We start from the raw sequence: 13039 nt of genomic DNA, 5'->3' as shown, positions 1-13039 counted from the left end.
TTTGGCCAAATAGAAACTTAATCAGATGGCAGCAACATCATCTTGTGGGGGAAGGCGATCCGATTTTATTTTTGCTGAGACGGGAATGTATGGGTGAGGGTGGGGAAAGGATTGCGAGTCAAACGTCAATATTGTGGTGGGGAACTGGAAAAGCATGAGACGCTTGGTTCTACTATCAATGTCTGTCTGAACTTCAAGTTAAAGGTATGCTGTATCCAAGTTGGCCCCAAATATGCAAGATATTCAAATATGGTCACCTTTGGTCAAAGTTCTTAAACTGTTCTTATTACAACCTTTCGAGGAAATTTTTCTCACTGTGACATTCAGTCATCTTGTGTGTTCCTTAGAAATGTCTGAGAACAATTTTGAGAGTAAAGACCTGCAGGAAAGTAATTTTTGAAAACTTCTAGCAATTAGCGTGCAATTATATGGGGCATAGGCTGACCACCTTTTCGACATGGAAATGTTACCATATCAAAACGGATCTCAAACTTGTGCTTGGAAATTTTCTTAATGTCTACTTTCATGCTATTGACGATACCCCCCCCCCCCCCATGCAGGGCCCTTAGCCCATATACATAGCAAATGATATTTGTGAAGATCGATTTTTCACATATTGTCGTATATAGTTAGTAAGTTAGTGATCGAAGAAACTCTTGACTGGATTGCATTTTTTCTCCGCATTAATCAGGCGCGTAGCCAGGAATTTGCCAAGGGAGCCTGGGCGAAACTGTAGATTCGGCATTGCAAACTATCAGAGCCGTCTCTATATACGGCTCTGCAAACTATCTAAGCGTAGCGCCACCATGGTTGGCGCGAAGCGTACAAGAAAATTTTAACTGAAAATGCCTCCCAGACCGCTGGAAATGGCACTTCCCAGGCCTTGTAAGTTGCATCTTAGCATTTTCTCTTTTGAAAATACTAGCGATATCATAAAAACATTATTATTATTTTTTAAAGTATGCTCAAGGGGGGGGGGGGGCGGCTTCCCCCTTCGCCCCCCTTGGCTACGCGCCTGGCATGAATACAAAGCACTCCGCCCCCCCCCCCCCTCTTTTATGCCTCATCCATAGTTATACTCCTCTAATCTAGTCCAACAACGGCACCGAATTTACTCTGTTTAGCGGTATAAACAATTTACAAGGACGGACTGTTTGCTACTAATATCCTTGCACAAACTTACTCCTCGTCCACATATGGTTCACAACCAGACTGTTGTTACGAAGGGTTGTCTTGAAAGGAGCACATGTAAAGGACATTCAATGCTTGTCTTTAAGACTATATATATACTAATGGGAGGGCGGATGGATTCGGGCCAAGGCGTTTGCATAATACAAGGTTTATCCATCTTCTTTAAGTTCGTACGTCACAATAGATTGATTTCTTGTGTCTATTGTTATCTGTTGACTCATTCACGGTGAGAAAAGAAGAGAAAGCAAATACGTAAGCAGCACAAGTTGCACAACTAGTACTCTTTTTGAAACGCTACACATACAACGTGCAGGTTTTTATCGAAGTTTTGGAAAGTAAAAACAGGATTAGAAAATGACAACGTGAAATATCGCCGAAGATCAAGGTGTACTCTTTATAACATTGTGGATATTTCCGAACGATTCGAGTTTCTTGTAAACATTTGCCGCAGTGAATGTGATTTTTTTATAAACTGATCAAGTGTGGATCTGCTGGCGGATCCGACCGTATATAAATTTAGAGATCTGAGATCATATCAGTTTGTACCGTTTTAATAACATTAATATGATTATTCAAAGAAGAGTTAAACTTCCTAGCTGGATTGTATGGATTATTGCGACAGCTGTTTTACTTGCTGCAGATGTCAATACTCAGACAGGTAAGAAATTGGAAGTGTAGCCTACATTTGAAGTATAAATTTGTAACATAAAGGACTGACCTCGTTCGAATCAAGTTGGAACTCGAACACTTCTACTTTATTCTGTTTCTTGTCTTTCTTTTTTACTCTTTTGCATATTTTATTTTCCTATTTAAGCTTGCGGCTTTGATAAGCTAATGAGGCTTCTTGAGTTCCTGTAAGATCTCCACCGCAGTGGGAAATTAAATCCCATTCGTCACCAATTGGCATGATCCTGACCAGCACGTGAGGGTGGGGTTATTTGAGTCATAATTAAGGGGCGCCAGAGAAATATGGGATAAAGTTTCTCTAAATATATTAATATCGTTCATGAAGAAACTTGAAGACCTCAAAAGGCCGACCCAGAGACGTTAAAACGTTCGACCTGTCCCTGTGTAATGTCTTTGCTTCTTGGTAATTTTAGTATGTTTATATGTGAATTATAGGTGAGACCTTTATAAAATATAGTAACGCATCCTTCCCAGAGTCGGAATTAATAATGGGACTTTGTCATATAGATGCAGCTGGCCTTGCAAAATCAAAGATCAGCTATTCGTTACATAAACGAACATGTTTCTCACCTTATATTCTATTAATGCAGTTACCATGAAAGGAGAATGCACTGTTTGCGGTCCCTCTTCATAGAAAGAATTGGTTTATCGGTGGAATTTCCGTTCAGATTTCAGTCAACTTCCCCCACCCCCTCCCTGCTTTTAGTCCAACTCCACTAATACTGATGAGTATTAGGGCACCCTCTCAGTTATAGAAAATGCTTTATGACATGTATATGATGACATAGTATCATTATGAATATACCAATGTGCAGTAATAAAGTATGGGCATATTTGCCCATACTATATATATTGTACATACGAGTTTTTAATGTTTTTTTTTAATAATTGAAATGAGATTACATATTTTCTTTGTTGCAGCCTGTTCATCAAGCCCCTGCAGAGGGCTTGGAAAGTGCTACGAAAGACCAGGAATTTCACCACCCTTCGCGTGTGAATGTTTTGCGACAAATCTCATCGGAATAGACTGTTCAATACAATGTAAGTAGTAAGGGCTCGTTGCATCGTCAGTATTCTCAAGTATAACGGACTATAAGGAAGGGATTTTGCACCCTGACTTTTAGCGGTCACATCCAGCTTTACAAAGATATCAGTATTCTTGATATCACACACCTTGTCCTGTGTGAAATTGCACGCATATCACGAATTTCAGATACCATACTCAACACATAGAGTAAGATATCGATATATATCCATCTCTATATAAATATTTTAATTTCTGGATTAAACATTTGTTTCTGGCGTAAACCGCCTACCTTAGATATGCGCTTCCCAGCAGACGACAAGCTCACTCTGTCACTTGTCGGTGTTTACAAAGTTTGTTTTCCGAAATTAATTTAGATCGTGGTTACTTTTAGAAGTACGATTTGTGGATGAGTATTGGTTTGTTTGACGGTATCAATTTGAAGGATAATCAGAAGTAGTAGCCTAGGCGTAAAGTGCTCTCTAATTTGTCTAAGACGTTTGCATGTCTAATATTTTTAACTTAGGCCTAGGCTGCAATACATTAGCTTTATATAATAAGTTAGCCCAACGGTAGGTTGGCGTAATCGTACACAGTAAATCGTATAACTCACTGCTACAGAGTACTTCAGTATCGGCTACTTTACAAGTTTAGTAGTAGTACTATCATCAATATAAAACTTTAAAATCCTGACATAGTCACCCGAAAACCATTTTGTTATTCAATGTATATTTTCAGTATATCTTGAAGGTTTGCTAATTCTAACAAGTGCATGCAAATTCATTGAAATATATCAGGCTGTTGATAGGAACCCAACTGAGGAGGGGCACAGAGAAATAAAGAATATTAATGGAGTCTTAGGTCTCTTTGTATTTTCATAACTTAATCAACTTAAGAGTGCAAACAGGCCTAAGTTAGGGAGCTCATTGACATGCTTGTTCCTGGGACCTGACCAGTCTCTTGACTCTGCTGAAATGGTCCATGCCAATTGTAATCAATCGTCATCTGTAAGTTGGTGTATAGCCACAGTCAAGAATTCACTTTAGTTTATTAATTCATTTCATCTTTTCTTTATAGATTCTTTAACTGAAATTGACAGATGCTTCAACTGGCCAAATGACTGCAGCCAGACAACTTTTTCATCACCAAATTATCCTCAATCCTACATCTCAGATTTCCGTAAGCTGTATCAAATTTTTGTACCAACTGCTACAGCTATCTCACTTGAATTTGAGACCTTATTTAGCATAGACGACGGAAAGGATTTTATTGCAATTGGGACTGGTTTTCAACTTCCAGAAGATTTTACCGACCTTTCTATTCTCTCTAATGTTTTGATTTTTGATGGAAGCGAGTCCCCTGCAGAAATAACTTTGGAGAACGATGCTGTATGGATTTATTTCAGCACAGATTCTAGTACAGAATTGGCTGGCTGGCAACTTCAGTGGAGTGCAAGTAAGTATACTAGACGGTGCATGTCAGAGATCTGATAAACTAAATCAAATATTTTAATTGCAAGTGATGAGAATATTTCACAAGTGAGGAGTTCCTCATTGAAGAAGATTTTGCAAAGTAGCAAACATGTATAACTATGGAATGTTATTTTGTTCATTCTAATGAGGAATGTAAAGAATGTTTATATAATATATCCAATCTGAGATACTACCATTTATTTATCTACAATTTGGTATCATTTTAGCAAAATGAAACAACTAATGTACTGTAATGTATTTGTACTGTAATTTGTACTTTTTTTTCTATACTGTATTTGTATTTTTGTTCTGTAATCTATTCATTATCATGTAAATTTGTGTATCTTTTACCTGCGATCTTTCTCTTCAAGCTACGGATCCATGCAGCTGGCAGCCTTGTTTCAATGGTGGAAATTGTATACCAAACTATCTCTCCAATACATATTCTTGTCAGTGCACAACATGCTTTCTGGGACAGAGATGTGAATTTGGTAATATTTTAAGAGCTACTTGCGTTCCCTTTCTGTGTTTAAAGAACTGATATTCCCCATGAATTACCTTTATAAAGGTGGTGAGCTTTCTTTTCCTTTGTAGTTCTATAACAATGCTAAAAAAGAAGAGATTATTGTGCTTAATGTTATATGTACAGACTAATTTTATCATCTGAAATTTGAAAGTGAAAGTTGGATAAGGAGGGAGAATGGGATTGAAGGGGAGGGGGGGGGGGTTGGAGAGGTTGGTGGAGAAATGGGGGAAGATGATATATTGTTGAGTTGAATGATAACATCACAGATATCACAAAACTGTATACTTGTTGGATCATCTTCTGCTTTCACTGAGTGAAAATTATTTTCATTTTCAGCTGTTGATCTGTGCTCACTCAATAATCCCTGCCTTAATGGAGCCTCATGCCTGATGACCGAAGATTGTTTGTCTACCGTCTGTAATTGCCTGGACTGCTATGCTGGAGAAACATGCGGAAAACGTAAGTCATAAAGTTGTCCCGGGAATTTTCCTGATATTTTTGTAAGGGCGGGGTAGAGAAAATCATTTTCAGAAAGTTCCAGTACTTCTTCTATTTCTCTCCTTGTCTGTCATCCCAAAAAGGATGAAAACAATTATTCTGTGTATCTACCTTTGCTTGAAAGGCAGTAAAAAAAGACTTTCTCTCATGACAGCTGATAGAAAATGGCAACTTTTAACCAGAAGTAATTGTATCTGTTTTATACTCCTTCTCAATTCAGAAAATCCTAGATATTACTCGTCTTCTTTTCTCTCCCCAGAATTCGATCAGTGCAGTGATTTGAATCTTTGCCAGAATGGTGCTACCTGCATTTCTCTGGGGACAGGATGCTCTGCCTACATCTGTCAGTGTCCTCCGTGTTATGAGGGACCAAATTGTGAAACAGGTCAGTTTTTACCTTTGTGTAAAACTTTTTTTTGTTTTATTTGTCATCGTCTGTCTGGTTTTAATAATCCCTATTGTTGCTTTGTAGGTCACTGTCTGTTGTGAAAGTTGATATATATGAACATGATTAAAAATAAGGCCCATGTTTTGTTTTCAATTTTGACCACAAAATGTTGAAATTTCATTGAATATGAACATGGATATGTATTGCTTAACTGTACATCATAACTATTTGGCTGTATTGTAAGATGGATTAACACCATCAGGTGAAAAAGTGACACAGCTTTGTGACGGAGTGTTTCTTTCCTTTAGAAAAGTGCATTGTGAAATTTCTTCCAATTTTTACCATTCAAGTCTAAAATGCTCACCGTGCAACTTTGTTTTAATATTCATTTGTTGTCATCTCATTTCTTAGATAAGTTATTAACATTAACATCATCCTCTGGTTTGTCGCCTATGTATTAATCTTTTTGTCCGTTTTCTCTCAGCGATTGATTTGTGTGCCACAGACAACCCATGTATTAATAATGCAGAGTGCATCATGTCGGAAGATTGTATGTCAACTAGTTGCACCTGTACTGGATGCTATGTGGGATCCACTTGCAGCATATGTGAGTATTGTATTATATCATACTACAATGAATTACTCTTTCACGATCTCATGATCTTTGGGAGAAGGGGTAGGGCTTTCATAAGGGTGATTTGCACCCTACTTTAATACACCATCACTTGTCTCTATGAATATTGAGGGAGAACATGGTCTTAGTATATATATATATATGTGTGTTGCACATTTCATTATCTTCCGTTGAGAAGAACCACCCAATCTCTTCTCCTTTGTGAAACAATAAGTAATTTACCCTCTTGTAACTCACAGTAAAAACACAGGGCTCCAATTTGGACAATGTTGTAAGTATTAGCGATTACTAAATTTGGACAAACATAGAGAAAAATCATTATTTTCTGACAGCTAACATATTTATCTGCATGTCCTGAAGGTATTGCTTTATGGGTTGGACTTTTCTGATACATTTTGTTTTCATATATTTATTTTTACAGTGCTGAACCCATGCGATGCATTGCCCTGTCAGAATGGTGGAATTTGCACAACTGCTTTGGGCTCATGCACAGATTATGAGTGTACATGCCCAGGATGTTATACTGGTGAAAACTGCCAAATAGGTAATTAAATCACTTTTTGTGAGGCATAGCCCTTTCACATTTATTGGGAAATTATAAGAGAAGCAAAAATGAAAGTTCCCAGAAATGTTAATGTTTCACAGTATTTCAACTTTTTGATGGCAACATTTGTTCATGTTTGATGCATGTTTTGTAAAATCCACTGCCCACAAGCTTCAATCGAATATGCTAAACAAATGAATGCCATAAATTTGTTTTGTTGATCCCATTCTTCACAGAGTTAAGTCCTTGCCAGAACAACCCCTGTCAAAATGGGTTCTGCCAACCATCGACTGAACAGCCTTGCACCGAGTTTGAATGTGTTTGCGATTTCTGTTACACAGGTCCAACTTGCAGCAACCGTAAGTTTGATAGTTTACATATGTTATTGGTGTTGTCAAAGACTACAAGTGCTTAATAATATGCAATTTATATATTATTTTAGAAATTGGTAACATAGTATTATAAACTATATGGTTAGGTGATACTAACATCCATGATAGCAATTTAATAATGACAAGATTCAAACTGGACCCGCAACTGAACATTTGCTTTTTTTCTTACTCTTTACCGGTGCAAGTCACTATCGCTTTTTGGCAAGTCTCAAGATGACCAATTCCACTTTTGTAGCTGTCCTTGATAAATGGTTTTCATTTCATGAAATTTGAACCATATATATTATTGGGTTGCCACCCTTTGAAAACAGAGAAACGTTTCTTAAGTTTGTCGCCTTTCTCTTTCACAGCTATCGATCCCTGTGCTACAAATCCTTGTTTGAACGGAGGTCTATGTCAACCAGACCCTGACTACTGTCTGGGTTATATCTGTACTTGTGATAATTGTCATCAAGGTCTTCTCTGTGAAATTTGTGAGTAACCTCAGCAACTGCTCTCCATCTTTAAAAACAAAAAAAGAATTCTTTACAAAAATTCCAAGCAGGTTTTGCACATTGTTATATAAAGTATCTTTATAAATAGAAAAGCATCATTGACTGAAATCATGTCAAATATTTTTAATGTTGTGCGATTTTAATGTCAATCACCTGCAAGTTAGTATCTGTACCAGTTTCCTAGTCATCATTGCACAGGTTTAAAACTATTAAAATTCATATCAAATAATTCAAGATTCCATTACTTTTAAATTATTCTATATATTGCACAACTTATTTCAACCACACAAGAGCAATATTTTTGGCATTGAATCCATCATTTGATAAATTAATATTATATAGCACGTGGTGACAACTTTTTTTGGGAATTGGATGGACGTTTTAATCACGATATGTTAGTAAATATTAAAGCTAGCTAGATTGACATTGTTTTAATCAATTTGCAATCATATTTCAATCCAATATGTCTTATTTCTAATGACGAAATGTAACAGACTAATTTCAGCTTTTCCATTTTCAATTATAAAATGATCATAATTTTCTTTCTCTTTTTACCATAACTAATTAGCCTTCAGTGCATGTGAGACCGCGCCCTGCATGAATGGAGGGGCCTGTTCCCTTGTGGCTGGTTCATGCACTGAGTACACCTGTGACTGTCCACGATGCTATGAAGGAGCAGATTGCCAAAACCGTAAGTTTAGAGCTTTAGGTCCAGACTTAATAATATATAATTTGAGATTATTTGGTTGAACTTTATTTCGTTGTATGATTTTTATTTGATTACTTATTTGATTTTTGATTTTATTATTTCATTTTTATATGAAGTTGATTTTTATTTTATTTAAAATGTTGATAGTTTTGCATGTATTAATCAACTTTGTATACCCTTTGACATGGTATGGTATTTGTCATAGTAGCAGCGGTGGTAGCAGTGGCTGTATTTTGTATTAAGGGATGGGGTGAATTAAGTGGAATATACTGAGAAATATTTTCTGAATACATGCAAGGTACATTAACAATGTAGTAATTTTTATTGCTGGAACACCAACTTGATATGTGTGTTTATTGAAACATCAATCTCCTTACCCTGTCCTTCTTTCAGGTGTTGATCCATGCCTGGGCAATCCCTGCATCAATAATGGTGTGTGTACAGTGTCTCCCACTGACTGCACAGAATTTGTTTGTGTCTGCCTGGACTGCTTCACTGGCCCAACCTGTGCACAAAGTAAGGACAAAATTCTTTTACATTTTTGCTCTCTTAACTATTTCTCAGCCTGGAAAAGTTCATAATTTTCCAATTGTATTTAGGTTACAAAGCTTTCCAGCATGTAGCTGTATAGGTTGATGTGTACTGAGCATAGTATGAAGGAACTGGAAACTTAGGATTTGACCTTCCCTTTTTTAAGTGGCTGAGAGGGTATTCCACTTCCACTAATCACTGTTATCTGTCATCAACATTCAGAAGGGTAATACCTTTACTATGATCAAGTTATCTTTTCTAATGTTCTGGTACTTGACTTCAGGACACACATTCCTCAGTTGCTCTATCAATTAATTTGATTCCATATATAGTATAAACTTATAAGGCAAGGAATCACTAAGCCAGATAGCTTTCTCATGTTTTTATCTCAATACATTACATGTATAGAGATATTGTAACAGTAAGTGGGACTCTCTCTTCTCTTAAAAATTTTTCAGCGTCTTCATACAAAGTTCTTTTTCTCTGAAATTTCCAGAGCAAGCATATATCATATAGGCCAACAAAAGTTACTATTTTTTATTCCAGAATTGTATCTCATTCCATGACTTTTTCACCGATTTATGTCCAAATTTGGCCAAATCCCTCTGAAAAACCGTTGAACCAAGGCTTTTTTGCACACGCTCCAAAACTTGTTTGTTTCCTTGTTTTTGATAATTAAGCCCCGCCTCCAAGTCTGGTTTGTAGCAGATTGGCAATGACTCAAGCCCCGCCTCCAAGTCTGGTTTGTAGCAGATTGGCAATGACTCAAGCCCCGCCTCCAATTCTGGTTTGTGGCAGATTGGTTAGGACTCATGGCAGCTACATGTTAGATATACGAAAATGGCCACCCTCGCGACCAATTTTCAAAATTTATTGCACACTAATTTCATACACATTGTCGTACTGCATTTAATTTATATTAGGACTTCGTCTGTTTATAGCTCCATGGTTTTAGTAATATCAATTTAAGGATTGTACTGTTGTTCAGGTAGTTTTTCAGAGTAAGAGTCATGATAAGTTTGTTTGATTGCCCATCAGGTATTTTTGTATAATTACGTATACACATTGTTGTGTTTACAAGTTTAGGCTAGGCCTACAGTAGTGCATCTTATATTAGGCCTTCATTTAGTATTGGCCACATTAGCATTGTACTGGTGGTGTTCAGGCAGTTTTGGGCCAGGGTACAGTAAGTTTGTTCGATTGCCTTACAGTGTGTTTTAATTTTAACTTAAGTTTCCAACTTATATTTTAACTGTGACTCCATAAATTTAACATAATGTGAATGGGATAATACAACAACTATTAATTTGGAATAGAGTGTATATTGTGCATATCTAGAAAGAAGCATCATTATGAATTAACAGCTTGTTTGGTATATTTCTTTAACCCCCCCCCCCAAAAAAAAGAATTAAGAACAAAAATTATAATCTATCACATTTTATTTTCACTGGAGTATGTATAAAAGAGGAGCCAGCCATAGCATCACAACTTTTATAAGACTATAAAAATTGGATAAGGTTATGTTTTATTTTAGGGATGCACCGGATCCAAATTTTTGGATCCGGCCGGAACCGGATTTTGCCGGATAGTAGGTGAAATCCGGCCGGATAAAATCCGGCCACAACCGGATTTTTTCATTACACAAAAGAAATCATTAATAAGAAGTAGAAGTATGAAACAAGGAGCAAATCTTAGGTGAGGTATATGCATATTACAAAGAAGGTGAAATTAAGACCCCATTTATGAGATTAAATATGACTTGAAGTGGTGTAATCTACATTCTTTAATAAAATAACTACAATATTAAACTGATGAAGGCTGCAAGAAATGATTTCACTGCAAACTTTATTTGTTGTATATAGCTTCATATAATTACAGTAGTTGTATTGTTTTGGTTGATCTTTAGAAACAGTGGGTCAGACCATTGAGAAAATTAAATTAAACATGTTAAACCTAATGTTTCCTTACTTTGAATGTTTTTATTAATTTTTGGAAATAGTTTACATTGATTTAAGTTAATACCAACACCTTTTTAAGGGATGATTCAGGCCAGATTTTGAAAAAGATCCGGCCGGATTTTGAAAAATATCCGGCTGGAACCGGATAATTTCTCACTATCCGGCCGGATAGTCCGGCCGGACCGGATATCCGGTGCATCCCTATTTTATTTATAAGGATATAAGATGTATAACTATAAGGTTATAAGAAGTATGTTTAGCTTTCTTTTGAACCTGTGATGTTTGACATCAAATATTCAAAGAATTAAAAGAAAATACTAAAATGGAGAGGAACTGGGGTGGCTATAAGGGGAGGAGGAGGCCACCCATCACTTTCAATTAAAAACTTGTAATCTACTTGTACATTATTTTTTCCAAGTCATAAATCCACGAAATCTTCATGTCAAAATTATTGAGAAGGAAAAACGTGGGTTGTTTTGATACTTGGAAGTGTACACAGTTTTGATGGTAGTCACCACTACAGTCTACAGTAACGTACAGTAGGTCGATAGGCCTAGCTTTCTCAAGGTGGGCATCAAGAATATGGTCGAGTTGTTCGCCTCTTCTTATTTGACTGTTGTCATTGACGTCAAACTATATGACCAAAAATATTATATATATTGATATTGATAATTGTAGAGACAGAGCAAAGATAAGAAACTAGGAATCGAAATTAGAACTTCCAGTATTGAGATACTGCATCATTGATGCTCTTGTTTTATTATATAATATTTAATACTAAACTCAATTATAACAATGTAGTTCTTTACTTTGACTAGTAATCTTGCAGCCAAATAAGTGAAAACTTGTGAAAACTAGCCTCTCTACAAGTTTGAGGCTAGGCAAATGACCATCACTATGAAATTTATTTTGCGTATTGAAATTATTGAATAACGTGGAATCATTAATTGCTCAGCTGTTCATATCTCTGTACAGTTACTTATTTTCATCATACTTTTTAAAATGAGCTTTTTGTGTCTTACAGAGACAAATCCTTGCGGTGGTGACCCATGTCAGAATGGAGCCACCTGTTCTAATGTGACCTGCTCCGATTATTCCTGTCAATGTTCTGGCTGCTTCACTGGTAAAAACTGTGACATAGGTAAGTACACCTCAAAGTAAAGTGCAGTTTGTTTTATTTCCTTCCAAACAAAGTACATGGGAAATTCCAAATAATATCATATTATACAAAAGTAGTTTATATGACACAGTTGGGGGGGGGGGGGTTGAGGGGGGTGTTTAGTCAACACTTGTGTTGGGTATCACAAGTTACCCCTCTATATTATTGCTAGCCCCACTCCTTACCCTACTCATCCTTTTCCCCTCTTTTACATTAATTACATTAAAATGCAGTAATGCAATGTTTGTTCATTATTAGCTCATTCCTCCTCACCCCGAACAATCCCTGTACAAAATAATTTTGATCCCTTTTAAGATTTTTAAGTGACTATAGTTTAGGATTAAATTGCCTGTTATGCCTTGAAGTTTGACATACTTTAGTTGTATTTTTATTGTTAGTTACCACATTGCTACAAAACTAAAAAAACAGTTTGAAGTTGTCTTTTAATGATGTATGCGTCTTTAATTTTAGCAGTAAACCCATTGCTTTACCGCTGCATCAGGAACAAGTTTGTTAATCTTTGTTACATTATCTATATTTTAAATCTGAACTATGAATGAATAAATCAATTAATTTATGCAATAATGTTATGTTTGTATATTTTCAGCCATCGATCCCTGTGGCAGTACTCCCTGTTTGCATGACAGTACCTGCAAACCAGATGAAAACAACTGTCAATCCTATACATGTGAATGTGATGGATGTTACACTGGCACCCTCTGTGAAACATGTGAGTTTTAATTAATAAGATTGATCTCATCGTTAAAACAAAAGCTCACTTATGAGTAACTCTTCTATGAAAAATTGGCTTTTCTTCTACTTGTTAATGTGA

General features: G+C 36.2%; 1 protein-coding gene across 1 annotated transcript in view; it reads left to right on the top strand.

Annotated features, from left to right (window-relative positions):
- The first annotated feature begins 1534 nt into the window (after positions 1 to 1534).
- The window catches only part of LOC139959837 (uncharacterized), an 82152-nt gene continuing 70647 nt past the window's right edge, over positions 1535 to 13039 (top strand). Inside the window, exons 1-14 of the mRNA XM_071957717.1 lie at positions 1535 to 1849; positions 2800 to 2919; positions 3980 to 4357; positions 4746 to 4865; positions 5237 to 5359; positions 5658 to 5783; positions 6271 to 6393; positions 6842 to 6964; positions 7201 to 7323; positions 7707 to 7829; positions 8419 to 8541; positions 8953 to 9075; positions 12073 to 12189; positions 12815 to 12937. Of these exons, the coding sequence (XP_071813818.1) occupies positions 1756 to 1849; positions 2800 to 2919; positions 3980 to 4357; positions 4746 to 4865; positions 5237 to 5359; positions 5658 to 5783; positions 6271 to 6393; positions 6842 to 6964; positions 7201 to 7323; positions 7707 to 7829; positions 8419 to 8541; positions 8953 to 9075; positions 12073 to 12189; positions 12815 to 12937 (1939 nt within the window). The 5' untranslated portion in view covers positions 1535 to 1755. The remainder of the gene's footprint in view (positions 1850 to 2799; positions 2920 to 3979; positions 4358 to 4745; positions 4866 to 5236; positions 5360 to 5657; positions 5784 to 6270; positions 6394 to 6841; positions 6965 to 7200; positions 7324 to 7706; positions 7830 to 8418; positions 8542 to 8952; positions 9076 to 12072; positions 12190 to 12814; positions 12938 to 13039) is intronic.

Source organism: Apostichopus japonicus, chromosome 19, assembly GCF_037975245.1.
Source record: "Apostichopus japonicus isolate 1M-3 chromosome 19, ASM3797524v1, whole genome shotgun sequence".
NCBI classification, from domain to species: domain Eukaryota; kingdom Metazoa; phylum Echinodermata; class Holothuroidea; order Aspidochirotida; family Stichopodidae; genus Apostichopus; species Apostichopus japonicus.
Note: the sequence above shows the minus strand (reverse complement) of the source record. Positions and strands in the feature narration are given on the sequence as shown.